Consider the following 25,836-nt stretch of genomic DNA (forward strand, 5'->3'; position numbering starts at 1 on the left):
GTTCAGCATGCAAAACAGATGCTCTACCACTGAGCTATGGCTCTTCCCCAAGTGAGCAAGGAAACTGATGAAAGTGGTTGTTTTTCATCAGTTCTCCTTAGCGGGCAACACTAACCCTGCTATGTGGGAAATCCCTTGCAGACGACAGCAATGCCTGGAGACAGACAGGTTGTGCATCCATAGCAGTGACCAGAGGAGGAATGACAGCTGGGAGGAGTGCAGAGAGAAGAAATGCTGTGGTATACCGGCATCAGCAGAACCACACGCTTTCATCTGCCTCAGCTGCAACAAAACTTTGGTCTCTACAGCCACAGCAGGTGCTGCAACCTTCCAACAGTCTGACTTCACCCCCAAAGGTGCACACCTCCATTGTCTTCCAAGACAGACGAATGGCAACAACGATTAGCATATAAAGCACTGTGCAGTTCAGTACTGCCTTCGCAGTGCCTCTGTTTTGCAGAAGTAAAATTAAAACCATTTTCCTTTGAGTAAGACTATCTGTAGGCTGATGAGGGTGTATGCCTTTTACACTCAGCATATTTCTCCATGTAAGAGACAGAAAGGCCTCCAATCCACTTACCCATGATAGTTTTTTCTGGAGCATCACAGCAATTTTTTTTATTACTAGTGCCACCTATTGGCATCAAAACATATTTTTTGCAATTAGACATTGCTGCAAATTACATTCTAATCTAAACTGAAAAATCTGTTGTCCGCATAGCACCAAATGCTGTACACCGCAAATTAGAAATAATCTGTGTGTCCAGATGTATTACTGGTAGCCTTTGATCAACAAATATTGGCACAATTCTTGTTACTGGTTCATAAGACAAACTGAGGCAAATGGTCCAAGTTCCAGTTATCAATACAAAGGATTAAGCAATATGTGAGCAAATTCACAATGGCTGTTATAATGGCATTCCTTAAAAGTCTTTCTCAATAGGAGTTCTTATTTCCTTTGTTAATAAGCTAGAGTTGCCCTCTTTATCCTGAGGTTAAGCAGGGGATAAAGAAATCCCTTGATTCTTGGGACATCAAGAAACCCTTTAAAACCTAGAATCAGTAAAAGCAAATCTAGCATTGAAGGTACATCATGTGCTCCGTGGAGAAGGGACAACCAGCTTCCTAATAAACCAGTGAATCACAATCACATTTTCTACAAAACAATACGATTTCTTACCAGCAGTGACATCATGAAACCTATGCAATTTTATCAAATCAATTTATTCCATTGATAGAATATTAGCTGCCATACCTAAATGAAATACCCATGTGACTTTTTGAAGTTGATTCCTCCCAATGGCCTTCGATGTCTACATTAGGGTATTCCAGGGGTTCTCAAACTTCTTACCCTCAGAGGCTACTAGAGAATGTTAAAAAAGAAAAAGGAACATAAGAAGAGACTGCTTGATTTGCTGGCATTTATTGACATCATCATCATCATTCCTATACTGCCCTTCACCCAAAGATCCCAGGGGGGTTCACAAAAGAAAAATGCAAATGCAAAATACACAAGAAAACAAAAACAAACCAATAACCTCCTGTTCCCACAAACACATTTTAAAAGAATGTAAAGAATGTTAATCAAACACCTTGTTGAAGAGAAACATTTTTGCCTGGTGTCTAAAGATATGTAATGAAGGCACCAGGAGAGCCTCCCTGAGGAGAGCATTCCACAAATGGGGGGGGCCACCACAGAAAAGACCTGTTCTTGTGTTGCCACCTTCTGGACTTCTCGTGGAGGAGCCACATGAAGAAGGGCCTCAGAAGGTGATTACAGGGTCCGGGGCAGTTTCTACTGATATCTAATCCATCTTTGGGAATATCTCAATTCTTTGCTAGAGCATTGTTCTTGTGGAAAGGAATTTCACTGCTCAGCTTTCTTCAGGGTATGTATGGATATTAGCACTGGATGTACTGTGATTTGGCACACCAACCCACCCCTCTTAAGGCAGAATTTGCTGATCTGGAGGCAACCTTCAACTCTGATCTTTGTACATTGAGCTCCATCCCAGCTGTGCAAAAAAAAAAAAACCTGAGGTTTCTACACCGCCATTGTCACCCACCCACTGTGTTTCTGATAACAATACCCCACACTCCACCACCTGACAATGCAGCAGCAAATTGGGCAACAAGGGCTGCTGAAAACAAGGAGCAGAAGCTAGGGTTTTCTTTTTTTTACAGACACACCCTTGCCCAGACAGAACTTCCTTGTCAGAAATGGATCCTCACAGAAGTTCAGCAGAGCCCTAAACTGAAATTGGTAGTCATGAATCTTATCTGCAATGTTACTATGCTGCATTGATGCAGCTCCTGCATCCTTCCTACTCCCACTGTGTGGGGCAGACAATCCCTCACTCAAATCCCAGGCATAACAAGGAATTGAGGTGCTACATGGTTTTCAATAGCTGCCAACACTGCTGTGCATCATGTCATCAAAGGCAATCAATGAATGCCATAGGAGAGACAAGGCTGTAAGTTAGAAACGGAGTATAAATATTTATGGTGTATCTATGCATTGTTTATATCTGACAGTTGTATGTAAGGAAGTTAAACCACTGTTCATTTGCTGTACCCCATCTGACTTACTTGTTTCCTCAATTTATTTGTACAGTTAGTACAATAGACTCAGCTGCATTAGTAATGAAACAATGGTTTGAATGAGCTATAAACATGCAACACTAGATGGCGCGAGAGAGCAGGAAATTTTTATATGCATTTTTCCATAGGGTTGTTTGTTATAACAATCTAATTTCTGACTTATTTATAGCGGCGGGAGGGGGTGTTTCCTGTGTGTAGATCCACCCTATGATTATTTCCAAACTTTGTTCACTGACACAGTGAGTGAGGCTATGTGAATGGAAATTTTATCATACATATCAGTTTATTGTGAGGACCATGCCTTTACACATATTGCATACTGTCCCAACAAAACCCTCATCCCACAAAACAGAAAGAAAATTACAAAAAGAATGAGAGAAGGGGTCTTCTCTTTGTCATCCAGAAATCTTTCCCTGGCTTTCATGGCCTTCATCACAAAGACCGCTACCACATGGGAAATCCGTGGGTTAGCATCAACTAACAAAATTTTTACTCAGTCTTCAGGGTTATTTATTGAATTGGGTATGATTTGCAAAATCGCACCTCTAAAGCCCGAGTAAATACGACAATGAAAAATATAATGTATGAGATCCTCTTTAGTTCTCAGGGGCAAGGGCACAAGCGGTGCTCTACTGGGATTCTTGCAAATCTGCCAGTCAGGTATGCAGTAGGTAATATTTGAAACTGGGCCATAGTAAAAGCTCTCCGAAGGGTGGGATCAGTGATGTCAGCCAGGTAGTTTGCACGAATTTTGACTGCTTTTACTTGGGGAAACCAGTAGGAAAACCCAGAATTTTTTATCTTCGTGATGTCTAAAGAGGCGTCTCTATCAAGGATCCATTCTCGGACTTTATCAGGGCTCCACAATTTAAGAATATTAAACTTGGGTAGAGTATATGGATATCTAAGAGGTTTTGATGCCAAGTAGGGTTATACTAAATAAATGCATAGGCTTGTTTAACCAATAAGGTGTCCGAGGAATTTGCGAGATTGATGAAGAAACACAAAAAACTTAAGTGAGCCCTGGCAGACACAGAAGGTAATCCTACTTCCACTCTTAGGAAAGCCGCTGGAGTTCCTTGAGGGAGGCCTAGGAGTCTTTTAAGATAAATTTTTTTGTAAGATTTCGAGCCACTCTAGCAGCTTCTGATTCCACCTCCAGAGTTCTACCCCATATACTTTTCCAACAAAAGCTTTTAGTGCCAGGATCACCTTTTGTCCTCCCCTCATATAAAAAAAACTGAGCAAAGCACCGATGGTCCTACGTGTTAGAAGGGTTACAGTTAGGATTTTCACCATGCTTCAGAAATATACAGAAATGTGCATCATATCAAACTTAACACTCTGGGGTGAAAAAAATAATTTATCTCAAGCCTGAAAGTAGAAGACATCCTCCCTATTGTGGTTAAACCATGCCTGAGAACAAGGGAACCATTTTAAGCACCTTCCCATGTATCTCTGACACCCACTTCCTGTTTGTCTTACCAGCCGCATCAAAAAGCTTCAAACATTTCGATGTATGAAGCAGGCCACAGAAGCAGGCGAGTGAGACTGGGGTGTGATTTCTTTGCTGAGCTTAACTCTAGTTTGCTGTAAAATGTCTGATGCGGGGAAGAATTGGCCACTTGCAAAGGAGTCTACAACAGGATTGACAAAAGGTGTTGCAGAGAGGCACCGATCCTGCATGGTGCAGAGAGCTTCCCTGCAGAGAATTGACCCTCTGCTCTTGGTCAGAAGTCATGTGGGGAGGAGGTGCAACATCACCAAGCTAATTTGGGACCGGATTCAGGGCAGGTGATTTCCCGGGTGGACCCAGGGTGGGCCAAGCTGATTGGGGGACCCAGATCGGGGCCATAGGTGGATGCAGGGGACTTCGCACACAGCTCTAGTATTTACTTGCCAATAAGTATGTTCATATGGCTGCAGGGATGCTGATAATCTTCTCTTTAAACTTCACCCAGGGCATTTCACTGCTAAGCTAAGGGCAAGGTGATGTCTTTTTACAAGTTCACATACAGAAGCAGACTGGACTGGCAGCTGAAGCTTACTTCAACAGTGGCAATGGGACACTGTTTTCTGTACTTGAAGGCAGCTGGCTAAGTTAGGTGCACAGGGTAGGTCGCAGTGCACACACTGTGTCCACTCTTTGCCACTCAACATTTGCCACACTCTGTCTCTTGGTAGCGCCGTCCCTGACTTCACTGACATTGATAGGCAATAGTAACATTGCTTACGTCCTAAATTTCCTGTTGACTGAGTTTGAAATACCGGTATGCACTCCGTGGCTAATACGTTTTCAATAAGTCTGTCACCCAGTCAAAGAAATCTTTAGTACTTTAATCTACTAAAACTATATATATGATTAAATATTCAATTGGGTGAAAGCAGTTGTTCTAAAGCAACATGGATATGCCTTGCTTTTAGATGACACAGAGGGGGGCAATTGTCAAAGCAGGAGTGGGCATCACAATTATTAGTCTGTTTTCCAGCAAAAAAAAAAAGTCTTGACACCAATGAAAATGCAATACAGTGCCACTGGCATACACTGTGTATAAATGAAAATAAGACATGTCACTTAGGCCCTGCCCTCAGGCTTAGAAATTCAAAGGCAAGACTTAGCAGAGGAAGCAGGGAAGGAAAAAAGTAGGAGGAAAGAGACCGGTCTGATAATGCCAGAAGAAAGAAGAGAGATGTTAAGAACCAATTACATCTGGTTGTGTCCATGCTGAACTTCCCCCACTGGTGTTCCTGTTGAGATGGAGGTGGTACAACAACTACCCAGAAGTCCTTTTCACCCAGAGGTCTTTTCCTCAAAGGCAACTGGCAGACCGTTGCCCCCCTACGTCAGCACTGCTGGTTGCGGTAAGGTTGACGTTACTGTGGCAACAGCTGATGTTAGCATAGTGGCATGACAGAAAAACACTTCCTCTCTCCCATGCTATATTAAACCTGCAGCTGTAGAGAAAATGGAAGTACCGGTATCCTCCCACAGAATAACTCACCTCATTTATTTTTAAACCACACAACCTAAAAGCCCACCCGCCTCGAGAGTTTTGCATGGGCAGAGACTGTGGGTCAACCTCATGTGGTGATATTAGCTCTTGGCTCTTCCACCCTCAGTAGGGAACTGCAGTAAATTCTGACAAATGGGTCTGTATATGTGTGTGGTATCACAGGGCACCACCATAGTACCTTAGTAACCTTGTGGCACAAATGTGTACAATAGAGCCAGCATAGAGGTCCTAGCCAAGTTGTTTGTCCAAATGCACATGTAGCCGATGTAGTGACCTCCAGATGTTGTTGGACTACAACTCCCATCAGCCCTAGCTAGTTTGAGCAATGGTGAGGGATTATGAGCACTGTAGTCCAGCAATGTCTGGAGAGGGTAGCACATAGTTTGTATCTGATACTGCAGCTAAGAAGCTTGGCTACAGGTAAGGAAGTCATTTTCCCTCACATCTCACTGGGTGGTAATAGGCCAGTCATTCCTCAGCAGAATGAGCAACAAGGCCTCCAAATGCAGGAACAGGCCTGGCCTGTAAGTTAACTACATTACAATCTGAAGCGGGGGGGGGGAGGTGCAATACTATTAAGTCTACAGCATAAAAATGACCCCCAGTGTGCGCACGCCACTGGTGCCAGTGGGCTCTGGGTTGTTCACTGGAATAAGGCTCAGGAGGCCATTCCAACCCACAGAGCAGTTGGCAGAGGCAGATTTAGGGCAGTACAACTTGTTCCCATGCACTGGGCACTGAGCCAAGAGGGTACGCCTCAGGGCATAGCGCGCATGCAGAATAGAAGGCAAGAGGCGAGGGCGCTGAATTTTGGGCTCACACAGGGCACTGCTGAAATTTGAAAAACCAAAGTCTGCCCAAGCAGCACAAACTTTTTCCAGAAAGGTTAAGGAAGGGGCACCAAATCTGGCATCTGGCACCCCCCAAACAGATTATTGGAGTGGTAGATCAGTACAGTAAAGGGAACCGCATATTACTGCCCCCCCTCCCCCCTCCCCTTTGTGTGTGCTGGGAATGGACATGCAGAAATTTGCTTCCCCACATAGTGGTACCTCGGGTTATAGACGCTTCAGGTTACAGACTCCGCTAACCCAGAAATAGTCTACAGGTTAAGAACTTTGCTTCAGGATGAGAACAGAAATGGAGCAGCAGCGGGAGGCCCCATTAGCTAAAGTGGTACCTCAGGTTAAGAACAGACCTCCAGAACGAATTAAGTTCTTAAACCCGAGGTACCACTGTATTTATTATTTATTTTAAAAAATGATATCCCGCTTTTCACAATTTGGTCTCACAATAAAACTTACAGCATACAAAATTTTAAGACATAAATCAAACCTCCAAAATTTAAAACCTCAAGAATTGAAAATCCTTCTTTAAAATGTGTAAAGCATTTAGGGTTCACAGACCTCCTGAAATAGAGCAGTTTTAACTAGGTGTCTGAAACTCAGAAGGGGCAGTGCCTGTCTAATTTATTGTTAAGCCCCCAATTTAAAATATACAAAATTATTTGCGAGCAGGTGGTTCATCTGCTTTATCAGCAGAGTACTTAGTACTCTGGCTCCTTGCAGTCAAGATGTTTTGCTTATTAATTTGATACGTTTATATCTTGCTGCATCTCTTCCAACATGGATCTCAAAGGCGGCAGGCAGAAAGTTGCCAGACAGTCTCTCACCCAGACCCTGGTGAGATCCAAACATGCTTAGCTTCTGCATGGTTGCCACATCCTCCTCCCTTCAGGCCACGTCATGAAAGACAGCTGCTAGCAGGCAGTTCCAGGATTCATAAGTAAGGGGCCCTGACCACATCCTCTAAATGTTTTTTTTATTTTTAAGTTCACTCTGCTTGAGTACAGTAGGGGAGGAAGAAGCATAGAGGGCGCTGATTGGAACTGAACTCTCTCCAAAGTAACTGTGCAAAATGGCTAATGTGGTTCAATGGGAACGGTAAGGTGATGAACACTGTGGGGGAATCCTAACTTTACATATACACTGATGGGGTCTAGTTTACTCCCGGGTAAACATGCTCAGAATTGCAGCTTTGTTCGTTGCTATATTTTGCTACTCCATTGTCTATCCTTCCTATCTTCCTTTAGAGCAGGCATGTCCAAAGTCTGTTTCGGAGGCGTAATTTGACCCACCGGTCAATTTAAACAGGCCCCAGTGGCAGTATATGTCCCGGGAGAAAATACTTCATCAAATCTGGCCCTCTTTGGAAAAGTTTGGACACCCCTGCTTTAGAGAGTTCAGAGTTTCCAGGACATTTGCCATCTAGGTGTTGGCCCCTGACCAGACCTATTTGACTCGAGGTTGAGCTATGCATGCCTGTTTAAAACCAGCCATCATCAAAATCAGAATCTCGAAACTCCGTTTTCCGCCCCAATGTGGACCTTGAAAATTTAGTATTTTAATTTTTTAGCATGTTTGAGTTTTTAACCCCTCCCACCACCACCACCGCCACCGCCCCCCAACAACTTCTGATGTCCATATCCCAATATTTACCATTTGGTGACCACCTTTCAGTTTGTTTTTTGATATGCAAATATCAACCACTACATTCTTAAAAACTGATATTCAAATATATACACAAGAAATACAATTTGAACTATATTTACAAAAAAGGGGGGAAACTGTTTTAAAGCACTTGGTCTTTTTCTCTTCTGGAACACACACCGTACATCAAAGAACATGAACAGGGAGTGCAGTTACATCTGAAGGGTATAGCTCTTTGAACCCAGTTCATTAATGCTGCCAAATCTTCTTTGCACATACATGCAAGAAATAATTCTAAATATACTTGTATGCTGGTTCACAAGATTGCATCAATTCTCATGTTTATAACAGTTTTGCTTTGCTTCTTAAGGCTCCTCAAATCACAGGAATTGCTGTACTCCTGCAAAGCAGCACACACATATACTTCTGGTTCATGGCTTACTTTTTCCATGTGATCAGAAAGGGACAAGAAAACAAGCATGGGCAGCTGTGAACCCTTAATAACTGTGAAGGAAATGTGCTGGTAGAGCCAAACTTGTGAATGGGCCTTTGTTTGATTACCTAGATAATAAATATGCCTAATTTTCTTGTTAGCAGCTAGTAAGACTTGGGAAAGGACCATCATGACACTTAGTTCCTAGCAGTTGCCATGTCTGACCCACAATGTACAAATGTAACTTGAAAACAGCCATCCACCCTCCTGCCCTTCACCCCAAAATGCCATGTGTGTGTGTGTGTATGTCTTGAAACTATTTCAGGAAAAAACAAGTCTCTCGATCTCAAGTGTTCCCTTCACCTCCATGGACTTTTCACTGAATGAAGTGCAGGTACAGTGGTGCCCCGCTAGACGAATGCCTCGCTAGACGAAAAACTCGCTAGACGAACGGCATTCGTCTAGCGGAAGCTGCTCCGCAAGACGAAAAAGTCTAAGGGGCTGCTTCGCAAGACGAAAATTTTTCGTCTTTCTTTTTCGTTTAGCAGAGCGCGGCTGTCATTGCCGCTTCGCTAGACGAAAAAACCGCTAGAAGAAAAAATTCGCAGAACGAATTATTTTCGTCTAGCGGGGCACCACTGTACAATGTTAGGGATGGGGAAATCTTTGGCCTTTAGACTCCAGTTCCCATTAGCCTCTGCCAGCATGGCCAGTGATCAGGGATGATGGGAATTGTATTTTGTCCCTGACGTAGGACCTGCACTTGTGTCTGAATGGTTTGAAAGCTGCAGGTTGTTGCCCAGATATTCACTGAAGGATGCAGGTTCCTAGCCCACTTCAGTTGTTGTCAGACACGGCTTTCTTCCTCTTCTACAGCTCGGTAAAGGCCAGGGATGAATTTCAGCAGCCTCTTTCGAACACTTCCCTTTCGGCTTTTCCGCGGGAGGGTCCCAAATATGTTTGAGACGTTGCTTCCATCCCAAGAGGGAGATGCCGACCCGTTGCTAGTCACACTGATGCTTCTGTGCCTTCTCAGAGAACTCTTCACAAAGGCAACATCACTGTCCCTTGAGAGGAAGCAGTCATCTTCTGTGCTTGACTGCCGGCTAAAAGTCCCACTAGCAGGATCCTCAGAATCACAGGCTTGGTAGAAGCTGTCCTCACTGTCCACAGTCATTGAGCTCAGGCGGCTTAAACAGCTGCTTTCGCTGGGAAATCGGGGTTTGTTTGCCAAAGCTGACCCTGATCCAGCATACTCGCCAAATAAGTTAGATTCTTCCATTCCCACAAATTCAAGTGGGGAGCACATTTCCCCTAAGAAAGAGACAGAAGAGAACATGCATTACATACCTCAAAATGCACAAGCTGGGATAATATACAGTGGTACCTCAGTTTACGAACTTAATTCATTCCGGAGGTCCGTTCTTAACCCAAAACCATTCTTAACCTGAGGCGCGCTTTTGCTAATGGGGCCTCCTGCTGCTGCCGCACTGCTGGCACACGACTTCCACTCGCATCCTGGGGCAAAGTTCGCTACCCAGAACACCTACTTCCAGGTTAGTGGAGCTCGTAACCCAAAGCATTCGTAAGGAGGACGGTACATAACCCAAGGTTCCACGGTACTAAATGTACTGGCCTTGCTGAAATATAATTGGAGCTCTCACTTTGGAATGGGGGAGAAATTACATTCAGTTTTCATTTAAAGGTGACCATTCCTAATTCACACTCTGAAACAACATGAGAACCAAAACACAGCCATCTTTCAAAATTCACACTTTCCTGAATTTTGCAATGCAGTTTTCCAGCCAAGTAAGGTGTACAAAAATCCATATACCATAGTAAAGTGTGCATTAGATGCACATATTACTGAAAAGAACATACAAAATTGAATTATTATTTTGGGGGCAGGAATTGCTTTACAAAAATGTGTAAGGCAAAATTGCATACAGTTATGCAGATTAGGAGAAATGGGACTAAAATGCTGGTGAATTTCCATTAGGACTTTTTCTTTTTTAAAAAAACTGCAAACTGGTTCAGAAATGTCAAGATATGAAATTAAGATTGGGGGGGATGCAAAATTGAATGAAACCGAAATTGACAGATCCACCCATTGCTAGCTCTCAGATGACACGATAAGCTCCCCAGTGGGCAGGGGCAGGGATTGTTTCACTTCTGCATTCTAACTGGTGCACATTGTGTGAATGTGAAAGCTGGTGAAGTGTAGTGGTAGGCGAGACTGAGCTATGAATTGTATCTGCCATGAACTTATCAGGGAGCCTTAGGCAAGTCTCTCTGCCATCTGCAGGGAGGAGGAGAATAATAACAGCTTAACCTTGCAGAACAAAATAAAATAAAAAAATTCCTTCCAGTAGCACCTTAGAGACCAACTAAGTTTGTTCTTGGTATGAGCTTTCGTGTGCATGCACACTTCTTCAGGTATTGCTTTGACTATGGCAGACCAACATGGCTACCTACCTGTAACTTAACCTTGCAGAGTCGCTGTAAGGATTACAACTAAAAAATGCATGGTAAATTCTTTTGAGTACTCAAACATGCTATGCTAGGAATGGGGAACCTCAAGTCCAGGGGCCAAATCTGGCCCTCCAAGTCTCTCTGGACTTTCTTGGAATTCTTGCCAAGCTAAACCCCTTACCCTGCTTCACACCCAAGTGTTTTTGCCTGACTAGAATGTGTCCTTGAACTCTGATAACGCCTCTTGCTTGCTTGGGGTGTGTGAGCAATGCATGCATGGAGGAACTAGCCAACTCCACAGAGGTATTCACCCTCATTGCTCTTTCTTCTCCTCCTTTCTTACATTTATATACCACCTTTTCCTCTGAGGAGCTCTGTGGTTCTCCCCATTTTCTCCTCACAACAACCCCGTGAGGTAGGTTAAGCTGAGACATTGTGACTGGCCCAAGGTCACCCATAGCTGAGTGATGATTCAAACCCTGACCACCTAGGTCCTAGTCCAGCACACCACAGTGGCTCCACATTTGCCCCTGGCCCTGCCAACCTCTGGAAGGTTGCTCAAAGGGGGAATGTTCCTCACCCCTATGCTATACAAATGTTAAGTTCTATTTTTTACTTAGCCGGCCTGAGAGCTGGTGTAGTATAATGGTCAGAGCAGCGATGGCAAACTGATGACCTTCCAAATGGTGTGGGGCACCAACTTTCATCAGCCCCAGTCAACATGGCCAGTGGTCAGAGATCAGGGGAGCTATAGTCAACAGTATCTGGAGGGCCACAGGTTAACAGCCCCTGCACTAAGAGCATCAAGCTAGGGCTGACAAGAATTGGATTTAAATCTCTACCCAGCAATGGAGCTCAGTAGCTCCATTCACCATCTCTCTCCCTAACCTACATCACTTAAACTCTTTGTTGTTTCCAGGTCTCTGTGGAGGTCCCAGATCTCCTCTCTACCTTCCAAGTTTCCCTTACCTTCAGTTTAGAGATGAGACAAATTCATGTGACCTTCTATTTTGGGGCCAAAATTTGATTACACTTGTATCACATAATACAAATAATATTGTGTTTTTATACTGTAATCTGTCCTGTGATCCTTGGATAAAGGGCAGTATAGAAATTAAATAAATAATAAGTAAAGGCTGTTTATTAAGACACTGGGGGATTCTACTTTCTCCGGTGTGACTCACAGCAGCCTTGAAATACCAATAACAAGTGGATACAAAATTCATGTATGTATATTTAAGGCATTTATATATGGCCCTTCATAAATATCTACCCCCAGGCAGTCTACAGTGCAGATTAAAAACAAAATAGCAACAGTAAGAAATAAAATGTAAAGGTAAATAAATAAATAAAAATACAATTAAAAACAAATCGGCTGGATCAGCAAGGTGAAAAGCTTCGTTTGCAGTGTTTAAAATGCAATTTCCTAAAAGCAGAAACTTCATGCTAAAGACTACTGTATGCACGAGTCAGGCAAATGTTTTAATGCCAGCCAAAGGTGTACAGTCAGTGTCATATGGCCACATTCACACCATATATTTAAAGTATTATCATATGAATTTAAATAGTAATAGCTTCCTACGAAGAATTCTGGGAGCTGTAGCTTGATAAGGGTGTGCTGAATGTTGGTATGAGACCCCTATTCCCCTCTCAGAGCTACACTTCGCAGAGCGGTTCAACAATCAATTTATCTTCACAGGGTAGCTCTGAGAAGGGAGCAGGGGCTGCTTAACAACTCCCAGCACACTTAACAGGCTGCAGCTCCCAGAATTCTTTGGGGGAATTGAAGACTTATCATGGCAATTTATGCTGTGGCCGGTGTTCTTCTATACAGCTTCTCCCAAACCTTTTATCTGCAGGAGAGAACAAAAGCAAACCAAAATCTGAAGCTCAGGAAACTCATTGACTCGCTAGTGTTCACATCATTTTTTGCAGAGGAAACTGGGGTGGTTATGCATTCTTATATTCTATCATAGGAAATTCAGCCTTACCATCAGCAAGGTGGTGTTCTCGTAAGCACAGTGACTGGAACTCCAGCAATTTTTCTTGCAGGGTTTTCTGTAAAAGGCAAGCAGAGATCACTGCAATTTGGGGCACGGCACTTTATTTATACACTCACGACCCCATTGTGATTGTGACAAACGTGTCCAGTGATTTTCTCTGAATTGGTCCAGCTGTGTCTGAGGGATTTGTATTTGTTTTTAAATGCAGTTTAGTTTTTTGTCCCTCTTTCTCATGTTGCCTTTTTCCTGTTTTGTTTTGTTTTAAATCAGTATTTCAAACCCCCCCCCCAAAAAAAGGCATTAGAGTCAGTTGGACACTAATTAAAGTAAATGGTGGTTTTTTGGGAGGGGGAGGGAGCAAATAATGCATATTCAAGTTATTGTGCGAACGGGGGTCATGATGGACTTTGGGTATTCAGATTTTGAAATTTGCTTACTGGTCACACACCTGGGGAGTTGAAAAATCCCCAAGGGAAACATCAGAGTCTAAGAGAAATGACCATGAAATGGGACTTAGATGGGTCTTATCCAAAAGGATCTCTTTATGTTCTTATTGGGACGCATAATCCCATCTCACTTTCCCCTAGAACAGCTGAGCAGTGACATTCTGTACTGTATATCATAGATTACTGCAAATGTATGTATTGCACTTCCTTTAAACTCCAATCCCTTTCCTTAAATCCCAGTGCGTTTCCTAAAGCTTTCCTTCCAAGAGAGAGAAAGATCATCACCAGGGAGTTTATCCAAGTTTTGGATAAGTGACAAGACAGCATTCTTCCTAGTTTGCCAGGCTTCATAATAATCAACCACTGTGCTCTCTCATTAATCACAGCAATGAAAATGTTTGGCTCTGCGGTTCAAGCACATTTTGCTAGCTCTTTCTAGGCTGGATGGCAGGAGTCCCTTTCCTCCTTAGCTGCTTTAATCAAGGCGCTTGCTACCATCCCAGGATTTGGTGTCATCTGGAGGTCAAGCTCAGGTGGTAGCTTTGGGGTTATGTAACCAGTTTGGCTAGGCCAGTGGCCTTCCCACGTTTCCTCCTTTGGTTTCAAGATTTTGTACCAGAGTAGAACAGCAGCAGAGTGAAAGGAACTTTCCCTCATATTCTGTGCTGGATATTGGCAGCATGGTTGCGGCGATGATTTATGGGAATTTCACAGCAGCGGCTAACGGCTTAATCAAGATGAAGGCCCCATTGTGCAGCTGAAGAACCCTTTAACCCTGTTGCTGCCAGGATTTCACGCCCAATGAGTAGAAGGGAAGGTGAAATAAGTTTAACTCCGAATCAGGGACAATAATTCATGACCTCTATGTTAAGGATAATGGTTTAATTTCCTGAGATGGGAATGTTCAATTATAAGTGCATAGGTGCTTCAAGTGACTAGGAAACCTACGTGATCAGGTCTCCAGTTAATGCAGAGGAGCCTGTACAATGGTATGTGTGCAACTTTCCACTATGTTCAGCCCTTCCACTGAAAGTGTGATGGAGGAGAAGGAGCAGCAAGGCCAGTGGACACAATTCTGCTTTTTCCTTTGGTGGTTCAGTATCTGTGCAACTGAAAATCCGAACAAGGCTACTGTTTCTACTGGGTGTTGTTCTATCATGAATTAGACAAGGAGTTATGTTGTTAAAAACTCTGCAAAGTGGGGCTTTCTAGTCATCAGGAGCTAGGTGGAATCACATGATGCTTGCTGACTCCCCTCTCCAAATATAAATATTTGGGGGCTGAAATGTACTTTCCTGGCTTAAGCTGCAGGCACAGAGCCCAAGGAAAGCTGAACGGATGCCATTCTGCTTGAGCTGCTGCCTGTACTAAGTCCTTTCCAGCAAGCAGAAAAGCTGGCTGCTCATTAATCACATTGCAAAATGAGTCAAAACCGGCAATAAAAGATTTAATAATTTTGCGTTCTTTTAATAACTGAAGACATGCAGCATTACGTTCAGGCCCATTTTCTGTCTTCCTCATCCCAAAAAAACAGTGTCTAGGGCAGGTGCTCTTCATTATGCTAGTATTAGTGTAATAGCCATCAGAGAGAGATGGGGTCCCCCCCCTAAGGAACTTTCCTCCTCCTCTCCACCGCCCCCACCTGTTGAGACTGCATTCTTTGGGGAAGGGGGTAATTTGTTGGGAGCAGTGGGCAAGGCTGGAGTAAAAAGTGGGCAGGGCCATTATTTATCCCTTTCTGTTTCCCTTTCTCATTCTCTCCTCCTCCTCCTCCTCTCCTTCTCTCTCCTCCCCCCCCCCCAGTTGCCAGGGGAAGGATAGGATCAAAGATCTGAACTAATCTCCAACAAAGGGCTTCCTCCATCTCCTTTCATTGCTTCACCCATTTCAGATTTTCCCCAACTCACCCCATGTTTCCCCCCTCCTGCTCTCCCTCTGAGCTCCCCTCACCTGCATTAAATTAGGCTGAGGGCCATAACATCACCCAACTGCCGGCAACAAATGCAGCTGTTTTAGAACAGGGGTTATATGCGTTCTAAATGTAACTCCAGCTGCTGCCTTTTGGACCAGTTGAAGCTCCCGAGTTATCTTGAAGGACAACCCCATGTGGACCAGAACAGGCTGTCCCCCCACTTCTGGACTTGAGAACTTAGAACACATGATGCCTCCCTCTTTCAAGAATTTCATCACTGCCTCAAAACACCTGCCTAGCCCCTCAGCTGGCTCTCCTGATTCAGGTGGGACAGAGAAAAGGCTGGTTAGTTTCCCTGGATGCTGTGATTATAATGTTGCTACTTTGCATGGCAGATGTGGTTTTGTTGCTGTTATTGATTTGGCGGTATTTATATTGAATTTGCTTTTATGTCTCGTATTATGGTTCCCTATCTGAACCACTCTGAGTTCACTTTGTGAAGAAAATCAAAGATATAAGCCCCTAAATGAACAAATGTATCTTCAGGTGGTTTCTGCATAAAGGTTAAAACTGATGCTTTCTATCCTCTATATAGAATCAGTACCTTCAAGAACCGCAGCTTAGTTTCCAGTTCCACCCGCTTCATTATCAAGGATTCATTCACAGTATCTAACCTGCAAACAGTAAGTATTATTATTATTATTTATTATTGCCACTATTAATAAAATTTCATACTGCTAATATGAATGCAAGTTAAAATGTCAGGCATGTGTTTCCTGCATTGGACTGTGGCTCCATCTAGTCTTTGCTGTTTCTCCCTTACCAGATATAAGCTATGCTGATGCTCACAAGGAGAATGGCAATAGCCATCCCCTGTTACTTGCCTCTGGCAAATATGAACGTTTGCAGACATCAATGTTTTATATTTTGATCTTGTTCTGTGAAACCACCCCCCTCCCAGACCTCCGGGTATAGGGTGGTATATAAATTCAACAAATAAATAAATAAAATGAAAACCAGCTTATTAACTTCTGGCAGCTCAAGTGGATGAGGAGGCAAACTTGGGCTCATGTCATCACTGATTCTTGCCTAATCCAATAGAACGTGTATTACTGGTTAAGAATGTGAAAGGACATTGTGATCAAATTTGTGATTTGTGATCATATGCCATTAAATAGTGCCTGAGTAGTGGGGGCAAAGAGATATTCCAGGGTTGTGATTGAGAAAGAGAAGGGGACATAGGAGAAAACAGGTGTTCTTTTATTAAGATGAAGAGCCTACATCCCCTCTGAGTTCTGTCCCATTGATATGCCCCAAAGGAGCCATAGGGTAACAGTCCTTAACTGATTGTCATATGTCAGCCAAATTTTAGGCTGTGTTGCAACTATCGGGCAACTCAGGCTCTGAGACTGGCAGGTGCAGCTTACTGTCCCATCAACTTGCTGTGTAGTGTGACATGAAAGAGGGCCTTCTCTGTAGTGGCACCCTGACTACGATATTCCTCCTTCCTGGAGGTATGGCTGGCCACAATATTGTTGGAATTCTGTTGCCGTGTTAATAAAATGCTTGCTCTCTTAGGCTTTGGAGGGGATTCCTTAAGCAGCTTTGAATTTTCTTACTTATCTGGATTGTTCTACTGTTCCCACTGTTTTGATTTAAATCTGTTGTCATTTTAATTGTGTTTTATTGTTTTAAGTAATGCTGCTTTATTTAAAATGCTGCAAAGTCCTCTATGATCACAATGCGAAGAATAGTCCATAAGTTTATTAAATAGATTAAATACATCAGTATATTGTAAGCCAGTTCTGTTGCTGCATTTTGGGCTCATTCTGCTGAGTGGGGCCCTGGATCTTTGCCCCAAAGTTCTGCCCTGAGGGCACCATTGGCTTTTGATGGCAAATGCCTACCTGCCTGCATACTCTCTCTAATGTTCTGAATCCTGGAATGTTTCTTGTGGTCTTTACCCATTGTTGTAGATTGAATGTGGCCTTGGCCATTTCTCTGCTTTCATACAGTGGTGTACGCTTGCTCTTATTAGCCAAAGCATTCCAGCCTAGGCAAAGCAACCTCATTCCTTCCTTAACATGTGCAAAACATCAATGCAATAACAAACCATGAGAAAACCCTTTTTGTCCTCTTGGGGCCAGAAGGGCATTTGATTACCTCAGAAAGTTCCCTGATGACTTGATCAAGTCCACCATTTGCTTATGAGCAAGTCCTTCGGTGCTCATTCCGTTGATATTGGTCAAAATATAACCTATGGTAATTAAAAAACGGACGTAATTAGAGACTGTGTATTCATTGTTCCCTCTGTATCCTAAAAAAAAAAAGCAAATGGGAGAAGCAGTAAACCAGGAGTGGGAAACCTCAGGCCCGGGGTCTGACTGTGGCTGTCCACACATCCATGCCCAGGCCTCAAGACTCTGTCCAGGCCAGAGGTGCCAACTTGAATAAAATATGGGGGGGCAGGTAAGCCCTGCCACACATAACCGATCACATGATGCAGTGCATGCACACCATTTGAACGGCAGTGCCCATCAACTTGGGGGGGGGGGTTAGGGCACCTCTGCCCCTGGGAGTTGGCTCCTATAGTCCAGGCCAAACTGCTCACTGACTTCACTCTGTGCCATCTTGTAGAGATTTTATCTGACTAGAATGTATCCTTGAATTCTGGTGCCTCTTGCTCACCTGTGTGACGAGAGGGGTGTGTGTGTCTGTGGTGTCTGTGTCTACGTCCACACACACACACACACACACACACACACTCTACCGGTGTGTGGCCCCTGGAAAGTTGCCTGTGAGGAAATGTGGTCCTCAGGCTGAATATTTCCCCCATCCCCGCAGTGAACTTTGTTTGGGTGAATTTTAGGGTTGGGGAAAAGGCTAGTTACCACTTTGGAGTCCGGCAAGAGAGGCGGGGCTTCCTTCTTTAACTTTGCAGATGTACGTGCAAGTTTCCAAGGAGTGACTGATGTGGTGCTGCAATCGAAGAGTCTGTGAACAGAAACACAGCATTGAGAACAGGAAAAGGTTTATCTTGCAGCACCAGTTCACTGAAGTAATATCGAAACTGGCTTACGTACCCATCAAACTGCATCCTCCCACCCATTCACTCTCCCACGCACCACTGAAACAAATGCTTCCTCTTTCTAAAAGATAAATAGTGGAAGGGGGGAAAACTAACAGGAACAAACAGTGTTCCCACCCAACAACACGGCTGTCCTTCTCCTTCCCAGACATTTAAAGAAGATCAGGAATAAATTGCTCATATGGCACTACAAAAGAAACTATGTGTCCAAGGCCCTACTGTGTTACACAGCTGTAAGACAGTCTGACAGTGGGTAGGTATGATAATTCAACAAGCACCCAACAGAACAGGGGGACAATTTTTATTATTATCATTATTTATTAAATTTGTGTTCCACCCTATACCTGTAGATCTCAGGGTGGTTCACAACATAAAATAACAATATCAAAGATCTGGTCAGAGCCAAAGCAATGTTTCTTAGGTCTCCTGCCTGGGCATAGCTAATGGCTGCAACTAACAAAATGAAGGGAATGTGAAGCAAAACTGAAGTAACTGTTTTGGCCCTAAGCAGGTCATGTCAAAATGACTAAATGGGATATCCAGGGGAAATAGTGTCCCCTCCCAAGGCTAGCTCAAGCCATTTTGCTGCCTGAGGCAGAGCAGCAAATGCTGCTGACACAACCAACCAAGTGGTTTTGGCACCTCGAGCAGGAAATCTCACAAGCATCTCTGCCCCTCCCTGGCAATAAAAATAGAACAGTAACAATCTGCTGTCCTTTCATGACACCCCAAATCAGCTGCCTGATGCTCCTAATGGCAGGGCTGGCCCTGCAACACCAACTCCCCACTCCAATGGTTAAATGCCCACAACAGATATTCCTCACAATATAGCATTGGAAAAGGAAGTGAAGGGAAAGGAAGAAGAGGAACTCGGAGGCATTCAGTGCTGTGAGATCTTCTGAGCTCTCACAGGAAGCCAGACCTTCCTCCAAGAAATGCATGGCAAATAGCTGTTGTTGTTGCAACAGTTATATCCCAAGTTTCTTCCAATGGGGGTCAGGGTGCATGGCTCTTCACTGCCCTCATTTTATCTTCAACACAGGTAGAGCAGTTCCTGACTATTTCAATCCTTCTCTCCCAGGTCCTAGTCCAGCACTCTAACCAGTAGGCCACACTGGGTCTTTCATAGTTATGAAATGCTGGCTTAGCATGGAATAAAGACCTCCCCATTCCAGTCAACATGGGGTAACAACCATGAGGAGCAGTTTAGAACCCCATGAAAATTCTCTTTCTAAAGGTAGTGAAGAAGCACTTCTGTTTGTTTGTTTGTTTGTTTGTTTGTTTGTTTGTTTGTTTGTATTTTTGTCCCCTCCTTCCTCTAAGCGGGATACATGGTTCTACCCAATATGTCCTCACAACAGTTTTGTGTGGAAGGTTAGGCTGAGGAAAAAACCAGGACCAGCTCCAGGTTTGAGAGAGCCAGTATCCCATAGTGTTCACACACACATGCACACACGAGTGTGCTTGGGCTAACCTGAGAATGGCAGTAGCACTCCAGAATGGTTGAGAACTCCCATTTTAATTTCCCTGCATTCATAGTGTTAAAGGCTCACCTGCATTTCAAATCCAAATGTTTCATTATCTTCTTTAAAGATTTTAAGTGACTTTCTGCATTGAGAGAGAGAGAGATACACACAGAGTCAATAACCCATTGGAAGGGAATAACATGTTTAAGGCTTTATTTAGAATAAATGTGCTGTTCGTCGTAAGCATCAGTAGTTCTTAAGTGCTGTGCAATGAAAAATCTAAAATCTCCCCACATCTCCAAAGATCACGTGGACAGGATTGTTTACAGGACATGTTGTACACATCACCAAACTGTCACTGTGAGAATGTGGATTGACTGGATGTGTGCAAAGCTGAGCATACAAGGAAGCAACTGTGCCATTGCCTCTCATCCCCTGCAGCTAAGGATACTTGAGGAATCCATCCTCTGACCAGATCTGCACATCTCAGACTTAACAAGCAGAACTGTACACAGTTATGCTTCCGATTTCACACTTCCCTGAATTCTGTGATGCAATTTTCAGCTTCAAAGTACTGAAATGCATATTAAAAAGTTTAGGATAAAATACATTTTAAATTCATTCAAAAATACAAATTTTCATGCAGATTTGGGTGTGGGGTTTTGGGTTTTTTTTTAAAGCAGCAGAAATGGGAATGAATGGACTTATGTACAAACACATCCCAGAGTGACATGGATAAGAAATAGACTCATCCATCCATCCTCCCTCCCAGCTCCCAGCTGTCCTCCACGTTTTCCAGCATGGCATCATTTCAACCCACTTTTGAGTTCTGTGCTGGGCATATAGTGAAATGACCGCCTAATTCAGGCGTAGGCAACCTAAGGCCCGGGGGCCAGATGCGGCCCAATCGCCTTCTGAATCCAGCCCACGGACGGTCTGGGAATCAGGGTGTTTTTACATGGGTAGAATGTGTCCTTTTATTTAAAATGCATCTCTGGATTATTTGTGGGGCATAGGAATTCATTCATTTTCCCCCCTCCAAAATATAGTCCGGCCCGCCACATGGTCTGAGGGACGGTGGACCAGCCTACAGCTGAAAAAGGTTGCTGACCCCTGGCCTAATTGCTTCACCCCTCACAATACTATATGCATGAATCCTTTCTGTCCCTATATTTGGCTTCCCATTTTGGTTGTGTGGTCTGGGCCACTGAGTGAAAGGAATGCATCACATACAAAGTGATGTCCGAGTTCCTCTGCACTCTGACGTTCTGTTTACCCAATTGGTAGCACAGGGGAAATGACCAGCCCTGCACTGGAGAAATGATTTCAAATCCATTCCCAATATCAGAAGAAGAAGAAGAAGAAGAAGAAGAAAGAAAGAAAGTATATACCACCTTTCATTTAAAGAAGAAATATTGCCACACTGCAATATGCAATGGTGGTTGCATTAGCTACTGGGTTCAGGGATGGGCTGCAGGTATGCATTGCTCAGACTTTCCACTACTCTCCAGCCCACGGATTTCATTAGTTTTTTTCGCACTTTCATCTTCCTCTTTCAATATCTGCCTTGGGCCTCCACACACAATTATTGCATTTCTAGTTGCAGTGTAACGAACTAATATTTAGAGAGAGAAAGCAATGCCTTTATTACCTTTGAGGGCCAACAGAATCACCTGAAGAGATTGTCCTACTTAAAGCAAGCTGGAAGGAGAAGAGAGAAGGGAGGGTGTTGCATTAGAAATCCATTTGTGTCTAGAAAGCAAAATGCTAGATGAAAGCTTTACATATGCAAAACTGTCAATAGGAATTATGATCAATAAAGTCCACCTGGGTCCGTTGAACAGTGCCAAGCAGGTGACTCCAAAAGTTCAAATTCAGGGCATGATGAAGACGGTTACACCCTCTTGATTTCCCCCAGCTTAGGAATAAACAAACATTAAAAATGGCCCTCTTGGATCAAAGGCCATCTGCACTCTAAATCCTACAGTGGTCAACCAGCTATTTCCAGGAATCACTCAAGTGGGGCAAAAGGAACTACCGGTATCCCTTCTCTCCTGGTTGCTCACCAGCAGGTGGTGTTGGGTGGCATCCTGACTCTGGTTCAAGCACCTGTCATGGCTACTAGCTGTTGATAAAGGCATCTCTCCAAAGAGTGCTGGCCCTACCATTAGGCAAAGTGAAGCTGCTGCCCCAGGCAACTGATTTTGGATGTCATGAAAGTGAATAAATCGTAAGTCGTGGGTTGCCTTTCAGTTGTGACTCTTTGCTAACAGAAGTGGTTGTGCTTGGTCAAGGCAGGGCACAGGATTTTCAAAGATTCCTCCTACCCAGTGCAACTCCTCCTGTTTTGCAGAATCTGCTTCTGAAGAATAGTGGACCCTCTGAAGCAGAATGGGGTATGCCATAGACTTGAGGGTGCTATTGGTAGAAGGGATCAAGGGGAAATGGGGTGTCTCGTCTTGTGCTAGTGAAAGTGCATTCTTAGGGCAAAGGCACCATTTGATACAACAACAACAACAACAACCCTTTTACTTCCAGGGAAGGGGGAAAGGATCTTACGTGATTTTCTTCCTTAAGTGCCAAAATAACTTGACTGGCTTTGGATACTGTGCCAAAATACCTAGGGCCAGCCCTGACTCAGAGACATCAACAACCCAGTCATCACCATTGCCTGAAGTTAAACAATTTATGCTTGAAGGAACAAATTTGAGCTCCCTAAAGTGGAAAGCAAGAGCCTCTCTTGATTAAAAATATAATCCATCTCAGCACATTTGTCAACTGAGAGGAGTCCCAGGTATGGCACACCTCAGTCAATTTAGCAAGCAGCCAAGGAACTTATTGACAGAGGTGGCTTGAACGGTGAATTGATCTTGGGCCCAAAGCCCATGCCTATGGTTGCTGTCAAGATTTAACTACAGCACAAGCAAAGCACTACAGACCATGCCTGGTCATAATCCCTTAGAATCAACTGGGATTGCCTGTGCCAATCCTAATTCCTGCTTCTGTGCCCAGGGCCTGAGGAGGGACAGCACATGGCAGCCTCCTTTCCACATCACCCTCCTTTCCTAATATTAGTACTCAAGTTGTTTTGGCATCTGAGGAAGAAAATATTACAAGCACCTCTCCCACAGAGTAGAATTAAAAAGATAACCCTTTGTTTCCTGGTCACAAAGCTCCAAATCAGCTGGCTGAGCCTCTGAGGCAGCTGCCTCCCCCTGCCTAATGGGCAGACCAGCCCTAAAACAGTAGCCTAAGACATGGAAATTGAATAGGTGTAGATTTCTGTGGCATAGAGATAAATGGTGGGAAAGCCTCACCTGCTAAATTTCTGTGATTCAGGTGGATAATATAGGCACAGCATCTAGGACTGTTGAAAGTTTGCAACTCTAAAAGCAACAGACCCAAACTCGGCCCTCCACGTGTTTTGGGACTACAACTCCCATCATCCCTAGCTAACAGGACCAGTGGTCAGGGATGATGGGAGTTGCAGTCCCAAAACATCTGGAGGGCCAAGTTTGGGGGTGCCTGCAATAGACGATTCAGGGCTGGCCCAAGACATTCTGGCACCTGAGGCGAACCACAAAATGGTGCTCTCCTCTCCACCAGGGAAGAAGGGGTGAGTGAAGGTCTACATCAGGAATGGGGCAGGGTTGATAAAAATCACACCTTGCCTCATGTGTGGACCAGCCCTGAATCCACACAACAAGTCCTCTGCATCGTTATTTCCCATTAGCCCAACTTGGAAATGAATGAACAAGAGCAGCAATAGAAATGTGAAGCATAGGGAAGACATATCACCAAAAATTCTGTGGTGTGCTGAAGGCAACCCTCTTTATCCTTGATACCTCTGATAGATATATTCCCCCACCCCATTCTCTTGACTGTAACTTGGTTTAACTGGTTTTAAAACTCTTTTGAACACTTAACTGCTTTTAACACTCTTTTTAAATTGTTGTAACCCACCCTCATATAATAATAATAATAATAATAATAATAATAATAATAATAATAATAATGAAACATACCTGCTTGTAGTCCCTAGACAAAGTGTCTATTGAATTTGTGAATGACTGGCTCCTCTTGTTGTCCAGTGGTGGGTTACCTATTGGGTCCAAGTACTGGGTGTAAATTGAGCCCACGCAGTTGGCGTTGCGGTTCTGCTGAATGAGCCTCTTTAAGGACATCTTGAATTCAACTGGAAGTCATTCACAGGCTAGCATTGCTTAAGGAACCTTGCGCGACTGAGGAAGGAAGCAAACTAAAAACATAACCTCAGTTGTGAGCAAAAGTAGCAAACACACAAACTGGGGTGGGGGGAAGAGGAGAACAAGGCCATGTGACTTGTGGTTTAGGTGCAGTTTACATAAATCTCTTCTTACAGATCAGTCAGTGTTACTCAATGTTTCTTTTTAAGCTTACCAGAGTTTGTCCCTGCAATTAAAGCAATCTGCTTATTCCCCCCCCCCGACACACTATCAACCCCCCACCCTCCCGTCCAGGAACACACACTGCTTGGATGCATGCAAACAGAAGCAACTCTTTATCGTGCAGTTTCTATGCCCCCTTGATAGTTTGTGTCTAAAACACCATCTGGCTATAAATGTCCTTGGATTTGATGAGTTTGCCGCTTTCTCAGGCTTGTTTAGGATTTTGTTTTTTTTTAACTCCCCATTTCCCACGGAACAGGACAGATTAATAATATTTTTGTTAATATAAATAGATTAAAACCATAACTTACATGTAAAGCAGTAATTCTTCAAGTGGTGGTAGTGGGAGACCTTACCCAGGGATGTGTAGCTAGTTATAGAGACTGAGGGCCAGATTCCCTTCTGGACAGCTTTCAGAGGGCCACATGCCAGAGATGAATGAAGCCAGAGCCAAAAGTGGGAGGAGCAACAAAAGGACGTTTCACCTTTCCTCAGTAGGCTAGTGCTTTTTACATATCCTCAACACGCTCCTCTTTCCAGGCAAACACAGGCAATATAAGAGCAGGGGCGGATTTTAGGGGAGTATGACTGGTTCAACCACACTGGGTGCCGGGTCAAGAGGGTGCTGCAACAATAACTTAGAGCAGAAGAAGGTATCTGAAGAAGTGTGCATGCACACGAAAGCTCATACCAAGAACAAACTCAGTTGGTCTCTAAGGTGCTACTGGAAAGAATTTCCTATTTTGTTAGAGCAGAAGGTGCAAGATGCCAGGAGTGCCAAATTTTGGTGTCACACAGAACGCCCGCCACCACTGAGTGCAAGGATATATTCCAGTCTGGCAGAAGCACTCAAGAAGGGTGCAGATCAGTGCCAGTAAGGGGAGTTGCGCTAGACCAGCAATGTCCAACCGTGGCCTGTGATTGACAGGTAGATTGCCCTGGTGCTCCTGGTCAATTGCGACGCCCCCCGCCCCCTGCGCTATGTCCCACCGCTGTCACCGGTGAAAGGAGGGTAAGCTGAATAACTCTTGCCCCAGTCCCTAAAAAAAGCTCAAGAACTCTTGTCATCCCCTCCTAAAAACAGCTCAACAACTCTGGTCAATTCTTCCCCCAAAAAACTCAACAACTCTGCTCACCCCCCCCCTAAAATGGTCAATGACAATGGGTAGATCACTGCCAGTTTTATTATACTGGGAGTAGATTGCAGTCTCTAGAGAGTTGGGTGTTCCTGTGCTAGACCATCCTGAAGTCTAGACAGAGAGCTGCATTTGGCCTCCAGGCCTGAGACACACACACACCCCATATGACTGTAAATGTCTGGTGTGTACCCATCCTTAGTGTTACCTGTGAAATGGGCCGTTATCTCGCAACTGTATAGGGTCAATATGATATTTGTGCAGGATTGTCAATTGAACACAGCTTCATTATATGCAATAAACCCAGGGATGGGGATTAATCTTTAACACAGTTGTTTTTATCCGCTGC

At 43.9% G+C, this 25,836-nt stretch overlaps 1 protein-coding gene and 1 long non-coding RNA gene across 2 annotated transcripts in view; one reads left to right on the plus strand and one right to left on the minus strand.

Annotated features, from left to right (window-relative positions):
• Window positions 1-9,208: 9,208 nt before the first annotated feature.
• On the minus strand, window positions 9,209-24,684 carry CYTIP (cytohesin 1 interacting protein). The gene is made up of 9 exons (XM_033165270.1): window positions 24,663-24,684; window positions 23,950-24,165; window positions 21,576-21,625; window positions 20,012-20,066; window positions 18,262-18,364; window positions 17,534-17,627; window positions 15,975-16,044; window positions 13,001-13,067; window positions 9,209-9,851 (listed from the first exon to the last, which is right to left on the minus strand). Exons 2-9 carry the CDS (start codon window positions 24,106-24,108, stop codon window positions 9,385-9,387), a joined length of 1,065 nt encoding a protein of 354 aa, XP_033021161.1. The 5' UTR covers window positions 24,109-24,165; window positions 24,663-24,684; the 3' UTR covers window positions 9,209-9,384.
• Window positions 15,977-25,836, plus strand: part of LOC117055630 — a 33,581-nt gene continuing 23,721 nt past the window's right edge. Inside the window, exon 1 of the long non-coding RNA XR_004427662.1 lies at window positions 15,977-16,053. This is a non-coding gene — a long non-coding RNA (uncharacterized LOC117055630). The remainder of the gene's footprint in view (window positions 16,054-25,836) is intronic.

Source organism: Lacerta agilis, chromosome 1 (assembly GCF_009819535.1).
Source record: "Lacerta agilis isolate rLacAgi1 chromosome 1, rLacAgi1.pri, whole genome shotgun sequence".
NCBI lineage: Eukaryota > Metazoa > Chordata > Lepidosauria > Squamata > Lacertidae > Lacerta > Lacerta agilis.